The sequence below is a fragment of the Centropristis striata genome, chromosome 3 (genome assembly GCF_030273125.1).
Source record: "Centropristis striata isolate RG_2023a ecotype Rhode Island chromosome 3, C.striata_1.0, whole genome shotgun sequence".
Classification (NCBI taxonomy): Eukaryota; Metazoa; Chordata; class Actinopteri; order Perciformes; family Serranidae; genus Centropristis; species Centropristis striata.
In genome coordinates, this window is record NC_081519.1 from 37,138,882 (window position 1) to 37,159,552 (window position 20,671).

Consider the following 20,671-nt stretch of genomic DNA (forward strand, 5'->3'; position numbering starts at 1 on the left):
TGATAGGAGCAAAAAGAAAGAGAAAACCCAGACAAATCACTGTGGTCTGAAGCTGAGCTGTGCTCACATGAAACTCCAGTTTGTGGTCTGGCAGTGGGTAAATATTTAAATGCCTCCATAGTGATATTAATTGCAGCATTATCTTATCTTATTTCTGTCATTTTGTATTCTAAGTATGTTTCTAGAAGTATAATATAACCCTTATTAAACTTCTGAGAAAAATAAACATGTCCAACTACCTATGTTGCCTTTACATAGCATTGCTTCCATAGCATCTCTTCTCTCATACTAGTGGAAATAAAATACCCCCAATACACATTTAGGTGTTAATTTGACTAAACTTTGCCTATTTCCTTGTCAAGATTTCTCCTAAGGTCACCAAAAGTTAGCATTAGATAATGCCTTGTTTGCATATTTACACATAAAACTTTAGAAAACTTGTAATATAATAAACAATCCTCTTAATGAAAACAATCAACTCGGAGGATTCATGATATCTATTAGTTAAAATGTTGACCCTACTCACCTGTAGTCTCTTGCAAAATGTATGGAATTTTACAATTATATTATAATTATATTCCATCAAAATGTGTTTTTTTTCTTTTACTTTGAGTCAGAAATCTCCACTTCAATTTCACTTACATACACTAAATCTTCCAGTTTCATTCTTAGTTTTATTCTTAACATGTTTACAGAGGTGCTTGTTTATATATTAATCATTACAGGTTATAAAAAAAACTTGGAAAAAAAATGTAAAAAAATGTTTTTATAATGGCTGTTCTCTCATCAAATATTGCGTTTTCTGTTCTGGAAATGTATGCAACATATAACATTGCACACATTTTAAAAAAGACAATTCCTCATTTGCATAATTAAAAATACTATTTTAGAAAAAGTGCTGCAAAAACAAACAGTCCTCATGTAATAAATCAACTGGGGGAAGTTTCATGGTGATATCTATCAGTTTAATGTTTTACCCTAATCACCTGTGTCTCCACTTTAAGCTTACCTCCAACATTATTCTTGTACGTGTTGTAGATCTCCTTGACTCTGCGGTATCGGAAAGCCAGCTTCCTCATCCAGTCCACCCCTCCGTGAACCCCTGACCCCAGGCACAGAGGGCCGGCCCCTGCTGGGCTCTGGAAGCCGTCCGACCCGAAGTTATAAGTGCTGCAGGATCACAATACAGGAAACAGTCAGGATATAGATCATAAAAACACAAGGCATTTTTCCAGAGCATCTTATAGAACTAGCACGATCATCTGTGTTTCAGTGCGGGTGCTTTAAGAACTGCTACGACCATATTCATGGATACAGTTACTAGCTCTAGGAATTGATTCAAGCTATTCTGGTTATGAAGGCAGTGCTCAACCATTCATCAAATATAAGGAGGTGTGCCAGTGCAACCACAGATATTTCAGGGTCAAGAAACGCTGCAAAATTGAAGTTTTAGCCATGAATGAAAAAGCTTTGTCAGTAAGAAATTATAAAGTATATACATTCAGCATGGCGAGGATGAATATAAAAACATCTTTGAGAATGAAAAGGGCCAATTTCAATAAAATAAATACTTCAAAAAAAGTACTTTGGTACAGTCTGGCTCTTTCTCAAATCACCCCTAAAAGTATCCTAAAGTGCTTCAACAAGTTTATGCAATAAAACGTCTGGACTGAGGGAGACAGGGGGAATGATAAAGAGATATTTTGATGAGAAATGAAAGCGTTGGATAATCCTGTGACATATTATATCGCTGTGGAAGTGGGGGGAAATAAAATACATGCACATGCTTGCATGCATGAACACACACAGACGTGCACAAACTCTTTGTCTCATCTCCCTGTTTTTTTTTTTTCCTCCTGTGCACTAAAACCCAGAGGGCAAGTCTGGTTCACAAGCCACAGCAGAAACTGTCAGAGTCTCTCAGCGGAGCTCTAAGTACAGTAACACAGGAGACGCTTTACCTCAGGTCCTGTCCGTTGTCGTCTGATGCCACGTCATCAATATGAACCTGGTCACATTCCTGGGAAATGAAAAGGAGAGCGGATATATGAAGAGATCCATTTCAGAGCACAGCCCTGTACAGGCAGGTTTCTCCTCTTTCGGGGAGCCTGCGGGAGTGACAGCAGCTTTACAGAAATAAAAAAAGAAAAAAAGCTAAAATAAAAGACAAGGAAGGAGGAAATAAGGTGTCAGGACATGGGACAGCGAGGCGCCAGAGATACAGGACAGTCAACATGGCTGGTGGCGTAGAAAATTTAAGTATATCTCCATTTTTTACAGCGCGTCCAACGTTTTGGTTAAAATAAAAAAAATCCACTGAAGAAGGGCCCATTGTCTTTAACAAGCACAGTGGTGTGCATGTTGTCCCCACGCTAATGCAACCAACAAAACCACAGGTTTTAAATCACACTGTAACTTCAACTTTTAGCAACGGCCAAAACACCTTCAGCTATATGCAGTTAAATCCAAAACTTGAAAACTGTTATGTTTTGCATATTTTTTGTTATGTTTTTACATATTATGATTGAATATGTAGGATGAAAACAAAAACAAGGAACATAAATCCATCATTGTGGGCCAGGGGGGGAAATACACAAGCATGTCGAGCAACGACACGTCTCCTAAAAAATACTAAAATCTCTCTTTATTTCTAGTCCCAAAAGCTACTATGATTCACATACACAATAAACAACCATACACACATCACTAGAGCTCGACACATATGGCAGACCAATACTGATACTTAGATGGGAAAACATCACTGATTACAGATATGATGTCTGATATCGTGAAAGTTTCTGATCTGGAATGAAAATAAATCCTTATTGTCCACCAACTTGACTTTGCAAAGGTACTTAGAATAATAGTATAAAAGTATATTAAATCAGAATAATATTAAACAAAAATGCTTTGTCAACCAATTCTAAAAATAAATGAATAAAAACAAAATAAATATCTACACAAGCATCATTGCTGTCTGTTCAGTATGTCGATTGATGACCAATTAAATCAAGAGTAAATAACAATAAAATAAACAGCTACATAAACAACAGTACTGCATGTTCAGTATCAACCAATTGATGACATAAATAAAATAAATAGCTGAAATATATGAAACCATTTGCAAATCACCCAAAGCATTGTTAAATGCATTATATCTGTAATAAAGCTTTTCACATCGCTGCATATGAGACAAAACAAATACCTACACCAACAGTTATCATCATGTCTGTGATCGGCTGATATGATGTGCTGATAATAAATCAGTTGGACTCGACACATTCGTGCAAAGTCCTGCTATAACTTCTACTTGTCATCCAGCGACCCAGGACAGACAGGGTCTCCTCTCACCTTTCAGCCATCTTAAACCCAGACGGAGACGCTACCTCATCTTCCCTCCATCTCCACATAACTCAAATCCCAGGGGCCGCAACCCACCTCCCACTCAGGTGCCATCCGCCCCTGCAAAGCTACCGACCGTACTATACAAACGCCTCCTTTAGAGCTTCACACTGAAACTCGAAGCAGCAACAATTTTAATCCAGTTTTAAGACCTGGAAAAGGAGGTGGAATACATCCACACTAATGTACTTATATCTGTTTGTTTCTGGTGGAAATCCTCACTTTGATTAATCAGGCGGTTTTGGAATTATGAGATCCTCTGGTGGAATTACAGTTTTGACAGCAGTGTGAACTATTGTAGCTTCTGACACGGGAGGGACAAGATAATTGTACCTCAAGACTTAACGGCAGTTGTCAGCCTGCTGTGGCCCACTGCTTTAGAGATTTACTGAGCCCTGACAACAAAAGAGGGGATAAAAAGCGGGTTTGCAAATGGCTTTGTTGGCTCCTTTCCCTCCTCTTGACTGTTCCTCCTCCCATTTGACTAATTTTCCTCTCAGATGCTCAGACACACACCTATAATTACAGCACAAAGCACAAAGTTTACTTGTTCTCTCTCTCTCGCTCTCTCTCTCTCTCTCTCTCTCTCTCTCTCTCCCTCTCTAATCTTTTTTCTTTGTCAGAACAAGGCCAAGGAATTCAAGATGAAAAAAATGAACTTCTTAGTCACTAGCAGGTAGTAAAACTGCATTTTAATGGCCACTTTTGAGGAGTCATCGTTTTTTTAGAGGTCGCACCAGTGTTCATGTGAGCTTTGGTCGATTTTTTAAGGCAGCAGATTAGGACTAAATGTAAGAGCACTTATGCCAGCACTTAACAACCCCTCCTTTAAATATTCCTGCTCAACTGAGGAGGGCAAATTGTTTGGAAAATGCTGTAGTAAGAATTAATACAGGATAGAAGTTGTGTGAGGGGATTTCTACAATGACTGCTACTGTGCTTTATGCCAGGTAAGAAAACAGCACCCAAATGTCAAACCTCTTGCTCGGCTGCTGCAGGGAGGGTTTTCTGGTATGCCAGTTTTTAGTGTTGAATATGTTCTCACTGCTGCTATTTTCCATCTTACTGGGAATAAATCTAAGTTTGTAAAAAGGGGTTTCAAAATGCAGAGAGTGCTGTTTGAGTTTAAAGTTTTCTAAAAATGCCCCCCCTCACACTTATTTTTTATTGACCCATTATTATTTATATTTTTAAGATATGAATTATAATAAACCTACCTCCAAGTCATTGAAGAAGAGTCTCGAGTCAGCCAAGTTGAAGATCATCTCCTCCATCCACAAACCAAGAGACACCGCTTTTGATGAGTCCTGATGCACACAAACACACACACACACACACACACACACACACACACAACCATAGAATTAATAAATTGCTTCGAAATGTGTTAAAAGTTGTTATGTCATCTCATATTTGCTCCCAATCACAAATAAACTAATTATTCCTCTGAAAAAATGTATCCTATCATTAAGATGTGTGTCTTAGTTTGAATGTACTCAATATTTGCATTTATGTCTTGAGACATGTTTAGTGTGTAACAATTTCCCCTTCAGGCACAGCAAAGACTCTTATCTTGTCAGTCACAAAAGACTCAAAAGACATTTACATGAAAGAAAACTGGTCTACAGCTTGTGGTTTGACCTAGTTAATAAAAATGATGTCAGAACAACATTTCTCTGTCATTTCACGGGCTGCACCCTTATTGCATTGCAATTAAATAATAAAGCATGAGCTCAGGCTGAGACTGATGGCTGAAGGGCTTTTGGTATTTAGTGAATAATCAGCTAAATTGGATTATTGAACATCATAACTCTTGTCATGATTCTCGCCTTGTCAGTGCAGCCGCCTGCTTGTCTCTCTCTCAACAGCTTTCCTTTCACTTCCTCTGCAAACTCATTAACTGGATTGACATAAACAGGTTTCAGGGAGAGGGAAGTGTGAATATTTATCTGTCAATCAAACCCTCTGCCAAGTCTTACCTTTAAATTCTTTCTAATTTAAACATATTTGATTTGGCTCTAATTCATCAGTTTCCTCCATGTGTCTTCACTGGTTCTTTGGCCTCATTCCTCCAACAGTAAATTATAAACAGAATAATTAAATGTAATTATTTTAATTAACTGATGACTATTAGTTTAAACTTTAAAAAAATAAAAACATACATAACTCAGTTTTTTGTTTTTGCAAGTTTTAGCTCCTGAACTACCAATAGTTTTTGATCAGCAATGTTTAAAAAAATAATAAAAATCATGCAAAGATGATCTAAATAACAACGCAACAGGACCAAGAGTCTCCGACAGTGCAGGCAGACTGTTTGAGTCTGTGAGCATGTCTAACATGCATAACATTTGTGAACTGGCATTAAAGATAAAATACTAAAACAAATGGCGATGTCATTAGTTTACAGGAATTTGAACATAAACCAAATTATTGGACAAATTCAATTTTGACTTAATGATGGTGCTAAAAAGAAGCAAAAGTCACCAAAAGTATTACAATTTCTCCTGTGAGGACCGTAAATTTGTGCACCAAATGTGTCAATATATCAATCCATCCAACAGATACCAAACAATTTAAGTGGGAAACCAGCGTGTCAATGCAAAGCTGCAGAACTGGGATCAATGGACAAATTTATACCAAGTTTTAAGAATCTCCCATTTGGTTTTTCCATAGTTTGTTGTATAAATTAAATGATTGACTTTATGGCAATGGTTGCCCAAACACATAAAATTCCAAAAGCTGGTCGACTTAGAAGTTTAAAAACAATAAAGTATTGCAGGCTTACCCTGGTCGTATTAAACAGTATATTTTGCTCTTTGCTTAGTTGGTTGCTTTCACCTTCATATCTTTTTTTACCTGGCATTGTCTCACTATTTAAACACCCCATGCTTCTCTTCTCCTGTTCCTTTTTTTGCATTGGAAAAAATCCAAATAAGTGTTGCATTACGCCAACTTCAGTTATGTTTCTTAATAACAGAACTATAAATCATCACCCAGAGAAACATCAATCAAAAAGTGCAGGCAACCAGGCTGACAAGCAGCTCTGGCTTGTTGTTCTTCAAGACTACAAAAGCAGGTGTGTGAATGTGCGCGAGGCGTATTGTTTTGATGGCGGCGATGGCTCGTCTTTGGCAGCGAGACAGGAGAAGCAGAAGGGTGTCAGCCAAAGGTGAATGCAAGATTAGTGCATCTGAAATGACAAGCAGGCCTGTCTGGGAGAAATGGGCTTGATGACACAAGCGGGGTAAATGATGACAACTTCAAAAAAAAAAAAAACACCCCCTTCCAAAGAAAAAAAGGTATAAAGAGAGAAAAGGTAATTGAGGACGAAGGGCGGCAAAAGTTCAGTGGGAGGAGTGGGAGGAAGACAAGGAGAAAAAGACGAGGGGGAGGATTGAGAAACACTGGACTGAAGAGGAGGAGATGAATGGAAAGGATGGAGAGGGAGGGGTTAAAGGCTTAAGAAGGGATTGGCCTTCTTGTCAAATAATTGAAATAATTATCTATAATCACCTTCCTCAAAAAGAAACGAAGGCTGCTCTATAGAGAGGGACAAATAAAAGCCTCTTTCTGATAATCCGAAGGGAAGAATTTAAGAAGAAAGACAGAACGAAGAGGCACCTCAAACATTAAGCTCCCACCTCTGCTCTTATGCAGGATGTCTGATATGGAAAACACACCAGAGGACGGAGAGGGGTGCTGTATGATAGATGAGATAATGGAAGAGCTGTTACAGCGGAGGGAATCAGCTCCTCATGTGGATCTCCATTCACCTCTGGCTCACCAAGCTGGTGAAAACAACTGTCTTTCAACACACCCATTAGTCTTTCCTGCACACTCAGCCCAGACTTGCCTTTAATTATATAAGTCCAAAACATTTGTTTATGATAACAGTTTAATAGACTGAACCTAATGGGAACAGCCTGGGCGGTTTAAAGTGGGACACAAAGTGGTAAAGTTTAGATCAATTAAGCCAGAAAAAAAAGCTATATCAGAGGAGGATGATGTAAATTTGACAGGGAGAAAAAAAAAGGGGGAAAGGTTTGCTAGCATGTAAGCCGTCTTGACGCTTTGGATTGTTAATCTGTTTTTCCGCTGTCACTCATTCGATTCCTCCGCTGCATGTCTGAGTTTTGATGTCAGAGTCTGTCCAACTGAGCTCCAGCAGCGGGGTGTTTGGGTGGTGGGAGGAATCAGGAATTTTTGGCACATGAGTCACATTTCAACACATCCACTCACTCTCTCTCTCTCTCTTTCTCTCTCTCTCTTGCTCTCGTTGTTTCTCGCAGGAAAGAAAGAAAAAGAAACAACGGCATGCATGGCCTGCCGGGGGCTGAACCGATCAGAAACGCTGCTCTCAAACTCCCATCAGCCTTGTGTCAACCCGCAGGGGGACCGTGAGAATTCAAAACACACGTCGGCGGCCAAAACTAAGAAACGCACCGCTGTCCGCCCCTTGTCAGCTGCCTGTCTGTTATGTAAAGGTCCCACCGGCTGTCAATCACGCCGCAGGATGGCGGGGTAGCTAAACAGCCCCGGTGCATTATGAAAAGAAACAATAGGGCAGGAAGGCAAAACAGCCAGCGTGTGAAAATGCTCAGGGATGAGACCCAAAGGTCGTTGACTAGGCAGCCAAACCTTCAAACCTAGTCAAATAAGCACCAGATCATTAAGAATGATTTGACTAAAGCAAGATTAGTTCGTTGATGGGCTGGTTTTGTGTCAAACTGTGCCAACCGACAGCATGATTAACTGCTGTCAAAGTGTGATGAGCTGCAGCATGTACGTCTTACAGTAAATGACAGAGGGAGGGGTCGTATCAGCGTACCTTGCCAAATCGTGAGGAGAAGGTTCCCGTGAGGAGCGAATGGAAAATGATGATGGTTTCATCCAGGTCCCAGATAAACACACGCTGCAGTGAAATAACAGATATGTAATGTTAACCTCAGGAAAGTTTATGTGTGTGTGAGGGGGGAAGAAAGATAAATATTGTAGAGAAATACTGATAATTTTCAACACGGTGTGAGTGTGTGTTTACCTCTATATCAGAGTCCAGAGGTGGAGCGGGGTCACTGACTCTTTTCCTCCCCCTCAACTTCCCATCTGACCCCCTTCGTGCCGGGACCCCCTCCTCTTTACCTGGTGTGGGGGGGCTGGGCGGCGGGTGGTACTCTCCTTAAACATACAAACATAGAACAAAGCGGCTCATCAGTCTCCGTAAAAGTCTTCTTCAAGGTTTTGACTTTAGTTAACTCAAGGGCATGTTCCAGGGAACTGTTTTCCCTTCATTTACTATTCATAGACAATGCAAAAGATGCGGTTAAGCTGCATTACTTAGCTTACTAAGAAGATAAGATTTGGATATCAGGGAGTAGGATTGAGGATACCTCAGTCTCTGCTGCAAACAGGTTGATTGTTTTATTTATTTTTTCAATACAATCTGCCTCTTAAAGGTCCCAACTTTACAGAAGCACAGTACCAAATTCCTGGAATGTCCCTTTAATATCCTATACACCACAATGATAAAACAATGGCACAAGAAATGACTCAAACAAAGCCAGGGCATTCTTTAAAAAGGCTCCTATATATAATGACATTTTACATTGGGTTAAAACTAATTTATTTTCTTTCCTATTTGACACTCTACTTTTATTCTTACAATCAAGCAAATATGTTACAATGTTTTTTGTTTATTAGGATCCCAGAGAAGCTAACATCATCACATCAGCAAGTCTTCCTGGGGTCTGACACAGAAATCACATCGATTTACTAAGAAAATATATATATTGTATAAATGCAAACATCACATTACATAGGGAAAAAATCCATCATCAAACCTCAAGACACTAATCCTGAAAACAAGCAGGATTAATTATTTACCACTACTCCTACATGCAGTTACATGCATTAAATACTTGTCAATATATAATTAAAGTAGCATTTGTTTTAATAAAATTACTTGGTAAAGAGTTAAATCTTGTAATCAAATCTTGTACATTTGACAAGATTTGTCCCAGGCCTCTGCAGTAATAGATAACCTAAATTGGCCTTTCTTGTCAGATAACTGTGTTTGCTAAAAATATACACAACTTGGTCTGCAAAGTACTGTGGTTTCTTGTCATTTAAGATCAGATTGTAATCTGCAATGAGCCATGAGAGATTTTGGTGCATTTCAGACAAATTTATGCACGTTGAACAATCAACAGCTAACCTGGCAGCTCCTGTTTTGAGCAATTTGTTACAGGTATGAATTGGATATGTATTGCTTGTATACAGTGGTGGAATGTAACAAGTACAAGTACTGTACTGTACATTACTCTAAGTTACTTTTCAGGTCAAGATTCAACATAAAAAACATGATACATTTAAAGTGATTGGACAATTTTGAAATTAAACCTCATAACAGTATATTAATATTAGACCTACCCTGAGACAATTAAAACACTGCTTAAATAAATGCATCATTAGTAATTATCCGATAATATATTTGGAACAATCTGAATGGGTCCATTCTGTTTAATCAGCACTTTTACTTTAGATACTTTAAGTAGTAATTTCACAGAGACCCCTTCAACGTCATGAAGTTAAAAACAAAAAGCTCAGGTTGTTTACCGCTCCTTACCTGTGTGAGACTCTGGGCTGTGATTGGGCAGCATGATGGGGTGTTCTGGATGCTGATAGGCTAAGGGGGCTGTGATGGCAGCGGGGCTGACGTTGCTGCCGGTTAGGTAGGGGCTGTTGTAGTGATGTGAGTTATAATACGGAGAGTACTGACTCTGACTGTAACTCGAGTACGCTGAAAACTCCTGTCAAAACAGATATAATTACTTTAATAAGGATCAATAAAACATGAACATTTTCAATCCAAAATGAGATGTATTTTATGAGGACAGTCATCAATATGATAAGTAGGATGATATGATAGGACAGTTATGACAGTAGCCAATTAAGATGCTATTAAGGTTGTCAAAAGTATTTAAAAAAATATCCTTTTTTTGCGTGCATCAGACTTTTTCCCCCCTCTTTTAAGGATTTTCCCCCTGTATCTTAAAAGGAAAAATGTCTTGGCAGTAAAAAAAAAGAAATCTTGTTTAAGTTGGGTTACTCACTTGTTGGGTAGAGTTGAACGGGGTTGAACTTGAGATTGCATGTGTGCCTTGAAAGATTCCAGGTGAAATACCACCACCTGAGGAATGACGTGAGGACAAAGGTCAAACTTTTAGGAAATAATTTATCGTGCAGGATAGAGAACAATTACAAACTGGTGAGGGATTTGCCTGCGTTACATCTTGTATTGATGATGAGTCAACCTCAGATATAATTTCACAGCATCCGTTCTCATCTGTGAAACTGTGTGGAGGAAGTAATGAGCAGTAAACTCTGACTCCTTGCTTGGTGACAGCTCAGTGCTGCAGGAGCTGGGAGGGAGATTTATGTTTGACATAACAATACAGGTGGGAAAGTCTGCTGCCGCGGCTGCTGCTCTGGGAATCTTCTCAGCAGAATCAAGCCAAGGCAGGAATGTCTTCCTCCGAGCGATTTCCCCTCACAGTGACGCTGCCTAACCCTGCATCTTTCTGTCTATCCATACTGTTTGTTTGTCTGATTAATTATTTCTCTTGTAATATTATCACCCCCGCCTCCAGCATTTCTAATTTTCATTCCATTCCCTCTGTTTGTCAGTTGTTGCTCAAAATATATCAAGTGGTAGAGCAGCATCAGTGAACAAATGCAGCGATTTCTGACCATTCAGTGAAGTTTAACCAGTTGGCGATCAGACGACTTGACTTGAGAAAAGATAACTTGAATTACTTGTCTGTCTTCATGTCATGTTACATATTACAAGTGTTCTTTCACAAGTCTGTAGTTAAGCTTAGTTTATTTTAGCTGGATAACAACCGATATTACTAATCAACCCAATTGTAGGAATATAATGTTAACTTTTCTGCAAACCACTGATACGTTTACTCTCAATCTCTAAGTTACATTAGGTTTCAGTGTTGATTGTGTTGTGGAAATTGCTGATATTGGACTTCACACACAAATGAGAAATCAGACTCTAAGTGTTTTAAGTTGGAAGTTGCTTTTAAAAAATGTCTTGCTAGGAGAAGTGACATTAACGATCAACTGTGTATCACAGTACAGTGTCAAAGCCATTTCTGCCACACCTTACCTCAGCCGCGGTATATATACGTTTTAACATTATGCTAATGTTAGGGGTCAAGTTTGTCAAAATATCACCAAATATGGCTCCTAAACCTACTTTGGATTAGTCATTGAAAATGCATAAACCAAGAAGCATCTTTCTGTCTGCACAGAACACATATAGAAAGAGATAAAAGCAACAGATCGACCTTGAAAGCTAGCTGTTATTGTCTGGTAAACTCAAAATAATAAGTTAGTCGTAAACTGGAGGAAAAGGTCGAGTCTGTGTCCTATAGTTTTAAATAGGGCAGAGGTCACTCTGACTTGAGGAGAGTGCCTGTGACAAGATATAGAAATGTCTTGTAAGTATGCTGAATTATTTGTTTTTGTTCAAATAGTTTGAACTTGAACTGAGCTGCCTACAACAACAAAAAAGACTTGGGGCTTGGGCGTTCCCGGTGGCACACCTGATAGAGCGCGTACCATAGAGGCATTGTCCTCGTAAAAACTAAGACGGGTTCGAATCCGACTCGGAGCTCTTTCCCAAATGTCATCCCCTCTGTCTCCCCCTTCACTCTGTCCTATCAATAAAGCCCAAAAATGGCCAAAAAAATATCTTAAAAAAAAAAAAAAAAAAGACTTGGGACTTGTTAAGAAGTGGACCAAATGAATTGAGTCACATGTCGCCGGTTAGGTTAAAAGGCAGCTCTAAATTGCCAATCTGTATATAAACAAGACATATCATGACAGTTGCGTGCACCTTTGCAAATAATTGCTTTGTTTCAAACCACACTGTTTATTGAATGGGTGTTGTGCACAGAACAAAAGGTACAGTTGATACTATGTAGCTGAACAGATGATGGTTTGAAACTTGATTTAATATTCTTCCTGTTCTACCCTGTGTTGTTTTGACTGCTAGCTGTACTTTAGTTATGACAAAGATTAACTCTCCTCTTGTCTGACGCGAACCTGAACCGTCCTGAAAGGTTTTTAGACATTCACTTCCTCAAGTCTGCCTCCCCTCAGTCCACTACTGCTCCCTCTTGCACCCCATTTCTTCTCCTCCACTCCACAGTGCATGACAAACAGGAGAAAAATGACTCAATGGAAGAACCACACTGAAGCCTCCCCGGACAACACAACAATCTTCAAAGCGACTAAAGGAAAAATACAGGAGGTCTCTGGAGTAAACACAAAAAGGCTCCCATAGTCCCCATTTGGTTTCAGTTGTAGGCACAGTGTACAGTACGTGTTCAGATGGCTTTTTGTGGTGTGTGTGTGTGTGTGTGTGTGTGTGTGTGTGTGTCTGTGTGTCTGTGTGTATGCGTGCTAGTGCATTGTGTACAGTATAATGGATGACATGGAAACATTCTGAAATCCTACAAACATTTGGTTGTTGTGGCAGTTTATTACTGTTTGAAGTTTGCAGTTAATGATTTATGCATACAAATATTCAAACAAATTTGTTTTGTTTGGGAACAGTGTCTTTCAAACTCAAACTACACTCTGTTAAAAAAACTGTTTGTTGGTTCAACAGCGGTGCTCTGACAGAGCGCAGTCACTGAGGCCTCGGCAGTTTGTAAGTGGTTTCACCATAAGTGTGTTTACATGAATATTTACATTCCCGTATAATGTCTGACATGTGAATATTCTCTTAAAGAGGAAGTGATATGGAAAACTAGAGTGATCCGGGAAGAGCTGAGAAACAGAGACAGCAGTTAGGATCTCCCCCTCATGTACTATGACTTGTTATCAAGTTCAATTATCTCCATGACAAATGTGCAAACAACAGATTGGCAATACTGATGAACAATAGCACAACTTGAGCCTCATCTTTAAAACTTTGGCCCTCATTTCTATCAGGCAACCTGAGACCTGAAACACTAGAATTAAGTCAGACAAGGTGAAAACTACGAGCGGTCAGACGATGACACAGGTTGAAAACAAACAGTTTTGGTCATCTGAACCACTTTATGTGGAGATACTGTGAAACCACAAGTGAGCACAGTCTACATGTTGGTAATAAACCTACGTTATGCAAGAAAAAAGGGTGAGGGCATAGTTACAGCAAGAATCAAAGTTGGTCTGGATACTGTGATAATTGTTTAAAATAGGCAGTTTGAGTAGTTGCTTGACATGCAGTTCAAAGTACATTAAAAAAAAGAATAAAAAAGGGAAAAATAAACTAAATAAAAAAGAAGTTGAGAATTTGCAAAAAATTTGCCTTATCATGATATATGTCGTTAATAAGACATGGAATCATGTAAAGTGGGATAGAAGATTTTTACCTTATTTCCCAGCCCTATTTAAAAGCATAAAAAAACATAAAAAAATAATAATGTGGGACTTCATATGAAGCCGGCACATTGTAAGAAGGCTAGTTTAAAGATGTATCTTTTAAAATGTCATTTAAAAAAACCTGCCTCTCTTATATCTCTGCGTTTCCTTCTATAGTTTGGGGGCTTAAGTGAACAAAATTCAAAATGTCTTTTCTTTTCTATCCATCTGTAAATCTGTGATGTAGGCTCGTCATTCCAGGTGATATTTCTAAAAAGTACATGTTATTTATGCTTTATTTCCTTGCCTAAAAAGTTTAGATTGTGGGACTGCTACTTTTTCTTTCCTCCTCCGACGTTTGGTTCAACTTTGCACACAGTTTTCCTGAGAAGTTAAAAAACTTTTTAAGCCCCCTGATTTTCAAATAACGTGGTTTAGATAGATTTAGATAAACTATAAGCTTGTTGAAAACCTGTGAAAACACTTGTTTCTTGCCCTGTCTGACTGGCTTTTGCATTGTCGCTGTGTTCCCAGTTCTCTGCAGTTAACTCTGTGGGTATAATGCTATTATAACCCATCCAATCTAATGTGAAACGTTCAAAAATAAGAAAAAAAATAAAGAAATACTATCTCATTGTAAACAGATGATTTGTGAGTACACTGACTCATTTTAATAATGAGATTACCTCATACTCCAGTTATTAGAGTATTTATAGAATAACTAAGCTGGGATATACAGTACAGTATGTGGCACCAAACCTCATCTGTTTACTGTTTAATCCTGGTTTGTCTCTCCTTTGTCTCATCCATACAGTGGAAACAGGGTCATCCCCCAGTCTGCAACATTAAACCTCCTCACCCCTCCGTATAATGCACCTTAACCTCTCCCCTCTCACACACAAGGTCAATTTCACGCTGCTTTCAAAGCCATAAAGTCGCACTGAGCGAGTCATGCTTTGGGCGCCGGACGACTGAGGAATGTGAACAGCACAGACACACACACACAATCATGAAAAATAAAAACACGCAGCCATGCGTGGGCAGGAGCTGCAAACATTTTTTGTTTTTCCAGCAAAGACCCTCTGCCCATCTCTTGTTCTCTCTGCTATTGTTTTGTTCCTTGCTCCATCGTCTCTGTCTATATGTTTTCTCACTGTCTCTTTCTCCCCAACAGACACAAGCGCTTGCATGCTGTGTTGTTGGTCTGAGTGGAGAAAGGGGGCCTGACCCCGAGAAAAGAGGAGGGGTGGGGAGACTTTTGACGCCAGGAGTCCAGACCGCAGCTAATGGAGAACAGGTGTGGCAGAGAGAAAGGAGAGGAGAGGAGAAAAAGAGTCGAGGAAGGCAGCACGAGGGTGGATGCTCCTTCCAGTGAGGTTGAAATCAAAGATGGTGCGTACAGTTTGTGTGTGATGGTGTGTCTGTACATTCAGTACACGCAGTGTTTCAGACTAACCGTGTGTGTGTGAGTAGCTGTAGAGACTCTGGCTGGGAGGAGTGCTGCTGAAGTTTGAGTAGCCCAGAATTCCCGTCTGTCCTGGAGAGTGGCTCAGGCCGTCTTCTGTTTTAATGTCTAAGCATGGAGAGATGCCAGCAAGGATGCAAAAGATGAATGAAAGAGTCAACATGCAACTTTGTAGTCATGCATACAAAAGGAAAAACATTGTGAATAATTTAGATTTTGCATTATCGGATTGTTAACCAACTCTGTATTTCCGCTGTGTTTTTGTTTGTTTGTACTCACTGTAAGATGGCATGCTATAGCCCTGCGTGTGGTGAGTGTAAGGTGTGTATGGCCCTGCAGGCTGGAGGGCGGGGCTGTACTGAGTCTGTCCATACGCAGCCATGACACCTCTCCCCCTCAGCTGATCTAAAAGAAGGAAGAAATAATGAGGAAATGTTTACTGACAAGTTCTCCTTCTCTTTCTCTGTTACAATGGAACATCTCTTTCGTTCACAGTTTGTCACAAATGAGTGTGAGGAAGCATGCAAAATAGTGTTAAATATGAACAGAATAAATGCCACAATCAGAACTCTGCAGGGATGCTTCAACTGGTAAAATCTCAATAGATGGTTTGATTGTTTTGTGACCTTTAGGATGAAACAATTACAGAAAAAACTGACTCAAATGGACTGAATTAAAGGGTCAAATTGATCAAATAAACTTAAATTAGTTAATAATCAGTATCACATAGTTTTAGACCAAATCACAAAGACTTTAAATGATGTGTCAGTTTCCTTATGATATAAATAAACATATATTAATAGCACCAAACTTTAGCTTTCATTCTTACAATTATAAACACAAATCCATACTCTGTGATGAATGACAAAGAAGCAATTTCAGTGAAACGTCATGAAAAACTCACCTGCAGTACGTGTGATGGTTTGAAATCAATAAGAAGCTCTGTGAATGAGGCAAAAACAGGCACTGTCAGGAAATTAATAATGAAATCTGCTTTCTCAACCTAAAACATTTGTATTATATCGTACATATTTGTTATAACATTTTAATAATATCTTTGTCACACCTTTATTCTTATATTCAATTCTATATTTATGTCCTTGACTAATGTTATTGTCTTTAATCCAAAGTAGTTTTAACCCTGTGCTTCTTATTTGTTGTTTTAAAAGCTGCAGTGTGGGATTCTAGAGAAAGATAACTGACAGTGTAGTCTCATATCACGGAATTAAATACCAACATCTTTTTTTCCAACCTGACTTCCAACGAAATGCATCTTCAACTATTACAACAATTATATTTCTTCAGAACTGTATACTGCACTTCAGAATGACATTTAAACATGAGTACTCTTGAGTAATCTTTGTCTATTTCCAGAGAAACAATAAAATGCAGGACATGCTCAAACACCAACAAAGATGTGGTAAGACTTTGCAAAAAGGTCAAAAAGTGCCACAAATATTTCAATGCATTAATCATCATGACCATCATGACAAGCACAGTCTTCAGGACCAGTTGTATCATTATGCACAGGTTTTATTTTAGGGGTTTATAATCTGTTTGTTGAGGTCACATGCAGACTGGATGACTGCAGTAACTCCAGCGACTCCGGCCGCTTTTAATCTAAAGCACTTTACTGGTTTTTCTTTGTAGTTTTGCCCCCTCACCTGGCTCTGTGGAGAGAGCTTTACCCTCTTTATCCCGTCACACTGCTGTTAGTCAGGTTTCTCCTGAGCCGTCAACTGTCCTGTGGAAACAATAGCAAACACACACCATCAGGACACAGGTATGCAGGTGACTGACACATGGCGACGTGCCTCGGGCCCTGTTATAGCAGGATGAAGAGGGCGGGGGGGGGGGGGGGGGGGGGACGGAGTGAATAGTCGTAAGGATAGACAGAAAGAAAGAGAACAAGATGAATGTGGTATTGATGTGAAGAGTGTGGTCATCAGAGACTGACAGTCAAAGATGAGTTACAGGAACCTGACAGGTAACATTGTTTCTAGAGAAAGAGAAAATGTTACAAAATCCTCCATAATACTAACTCACTCTTCTGTTTGACAGGCTGTATGTTAGCTGCTTAGAGGAAGTAAACCAGGAAGTAAAAAGAGTTCAGCGGGTGATATGATGAGACAATAAAGTTTGACAGGTTGGGACAGGAGAGATTTTGCAACACAATTTCTTTTACAGTAATTCTCAGGTTGTTTAAGGTCCTTTAAGTTCATATTGAAGGATAAAAGAGTGAGTGGAAAGGATGAAAAGGAGAGAAGGAAGAGGAGGTCCCGGCTCAGTAAGCTGGAGGTCAAGAGGTCAATGCCACATGAATTAGTCTGAGCAGGAAGCCGAATGAGGTCAGTCTGTTTGACAGCAGGTCCTGAAGCTAGCTCACACAAGATTATGGGTGACTAAAGGAAACTTTCAGGTAAAAATCAGGTTGCCAGAAGTATGTGGCCACTATCCACACTCCTGTGTACTGTTGGACTTTTCTCACCTACTTTATAATGTATTGTTACCTCTACAGCATGCAATAATATTTCAGTGTGGTTTCAAATTTGTTAACAGTTCGGGGAAGGCCCTTGTCTGTTTCAACTTGCACACACGCACACACACACACACGCACACACACACACACAAAAACACGTCTGGCCCGGCACAGAGTAACGACCTCAACTGCATCCAAAAGAAAATTGTAACATAGACTGTGAGCCAGGCCTTATCAACAAACATCACTGATGCTCTTGTGGTTAAATGGAAGCAAATCCCTGCAGCTCGCTTCCAACATCATGTGGAAAATCTCCCAAGAAGAGCCGACTCTGATATAGTAGTTTTCTGGAAAAGGAAAAACTGACAGATAGATGAACAAATAAACAAACAAATATAAAAATGCAGCCCTCCCCCTGCAGCTCTCCCCTCTCTGTCCTAAAATCCTCCACTCAGCTTTCTTGATACTGACGCACACTTTTGGGTTTATTGTCAGACTCTCTTTTTGATAAGACCATCTTCCTTGTTATGGTTTGCTTTGCAGTGTATAGTTCCAATGCTGGAAAAACCACTTTTTCTGCAGGATTTTCAGTCATTAAATCAGACTATCACAATCTGAAGAGACATGCACATGCATCTGCATTTGTTCCCAGTCACTGGCTGAATTTTTTCTCACACTACTTAAATTACAATATGTTGAAAGTATATGCTTCAGAATTAAAACGTAAAAAAAAAAAGGTTTTGGAATAAATTATTGACCAATCACATGTGGGTGTAATGTTCTATTGTCCACATACCTTTTGGTCATGTAGTGACATAAAGAACCTGCTTTGGGTTCAGCAACATCACAAGTCCCATTGTTTATTTGTGCTATAATCCATGCACAACATAATTAACAAAATATTTCATTTATTTCATTTCTTACTTTCTCTCTCCCTCTGTCTCTTTCAGTTTCTGTCTCCCTCCTTGCCTCTGGGCCATTCCAATCTGGCAAAGCTGCAGCTAACTGCCTGACCTCTGACCTCGCTGACAACACAACGACAGAGACAGATGACAGTCATGAGTTATAGGGGCAGCGGGGTTTTACAGCAGCAGTGAAGATGAAGGTGAGGGGGGAAAGTAAAAGCTGTCCGAGAAAAGTGACAGAAATTGTGACAGTCTGCTGATCAACAGAAGCTTCACTGGCATCACAAAACCTGAGAAGAGCTACACTATCTTCTGTGCTGTTCTCATGTCATTAACAAGAACGCTTTTTGACAGAAAAGCAGCAAAAACACGTCTCATGTTGTGTCAGCTCCAGCTGATGGAGCCGCCCTCCTGGCTTTAAAAACACCCAAGACAGCTCACGGTGTTTTCTCAGTAAATAAATGTACTTCAGCCATGAAGCAGCCACAAGGACTCTACAGCCAAAAGTCCACCTGCACATCTGTGTTATTGACTGCAGAATAAACATAAATAAAACAGACTGTAAATGTGACACCAAGAAGGTGAATTACTGTTTGTCATATGTAAAAAGACAGGGGTATAGAAAGAAGATGCGAATTTGAGATTTTAGTCTAAAACTCTTGGCAAACCCTATTTTTTTTTAAACTTTCAACTCTATTTGAAGTCTGTACTTTTTAATCTAAACCATATGCTTATGTTTATCATTGGTTTTCCTATTCTTTTCCACTTGAAATGACCCTTAAGGCCTCGCAGCCATCAGAGATACTGATCTGACCTTTATCACAAGCAGAGTGTGAAGCTCGAGAGAGTAACAGTGATCTCGCAGCACTGAGGGGGAAATAAAGAATGTGCTGTTGTGCTTTGCATTTCCTCGTTCTTTCCAGTGATCAAAAGAGAAAGTGATGCCTGTTCAGAGTCCTCTTGACTTCAGCTGCATCCTTGCAACAGTCCTGTGTGCACGCACCCACACATGCACACACAAACACAAAAAACTGTGTGTGATAGCGAAGGCACTTCCTGGTCCAGGGTGAGGCCTGGGAGGAGGGCGCACAAGGCCATGGGAACTGCAGGACACCGGAGGGAAGATGAGCGGAGCTCAGCAGAGATGTGGAGAGCCGAGGGCTGAAACTAAAGCTAAAACAAACCCAGCAGGGCCACGGGGGGCCACAGGGCCACAAGGCCAGTCCCACCAGCTTCACCTGGGTCCCAGGGTTCTGCTCGACCACTGCTTCTTTCACGGATATCAAGTTCTAGCCTTTGTGCTGACGGATTACATCACAGGATGGTGTGTTGTGCTTTAAGTTGAACTGTCATTTGATACAGTTAAAAGAATATGCTGAGTTTATGCAGATTCACCTGTTGTTCAACCAAACTGTTGAGTGAGGAAAAGACGACAGACATGAAACTGATCCATTTGGGCAAACTAGTTCATGTATCAGTCCAGCCACATCTGAAGGAAAAAGTGTTTTTGGCTGTTCCAAAGGGCCACACGCAAAGGCGGGGTGAAAGGCCGACAACCATAAAGACGAACAAGACGCAATAATCATTTACATGGTGATAAAAGCGCACACCTTGCGATAATCATGTGTCAAAAGCATTCAGAGTTTTGCAATTGTTTTAAACTGATGAAAGTAGCTGTGTAAAGAATAGAAAAAAACAGAGCAAAGATGACATTTAATGTCTGCAAACCTGGTCAAACGCTGCATCAAATGACCGATTGTTGGTTATGGAAAGTTACAAAAAATGTCAAAAAACAAAAAAACACAGCGCCCCCATGCTCTGCATACTGTGTACTAATAAGGTTGTCACAACATTAGAATTTTAAACTTTGATAGGAGTATAAGAAGAAATACTACCATGACACAAACGGGGAAAAAAGTCCTCTCCACTCAGAATAAGTCCTATTTATTTATTTATTAGTATCAAAAAAGTATAGAAGTATCGTCACTTCTGAAAATC

The 20,671-nt window shown here is 39.6% G+C and overlaps 1 protein-coding gene across 1 annotated transcript in view; it reads right to left on the minus strand.

The window, feature by feature from the left end:
* eya2 (EYA transcriptional coactivator and phosphatase 2) overlaps positions 1-20,671 on the minus strand; it is a 60,587-nt gene that overhangs the window by 3,573 nt on the left and 36,343 nt on the right. The window contains exons 4-14 of the mRNA XM_059328957.1: positions 16,954-17,033; positions 16,194-16,231; positions 15,569-15,694; positions 15,281-15,397; positions 10,512-10,588; positions 10,025-10,208; positions 8,441-8,577; positions 8,231-8,314; positions 4,620-4,709; positions 1,962-2,020; positions 1,010-1,170 (exon numbers count right to left, since the gene is read on the minus strand). Of these exons, the coding sequence (XP_059184940.1) occupies positions 1,010-1,170; positions 1,962-2,020; positions 4,620-4,709; positions 8,231-8,314; positions 8,441-8,577; positions 10,025-10,208; positions 10,512-10,588; positions 15,281-15,397; positions 15,569-15,671 (1,012 nt within the window). The 5' untranslated portion in view covers positions 15,672-15,694; positions 16,194-16,231; positions 16,954-17,033. The remainder of the gene's footprint in view (positions 1-1,009; positions 1,171-1,961; positions 2,021-4,619; positions 4,710-8,230; positions 8,315-8,440; positions 8,578-10,024; positions 10,209-10,511; positions 10,589-15,280; positions 15,398-15,568; positions 15,695-16,193; positions 16,232-16,953; positions 17,034-20,671) is intronic.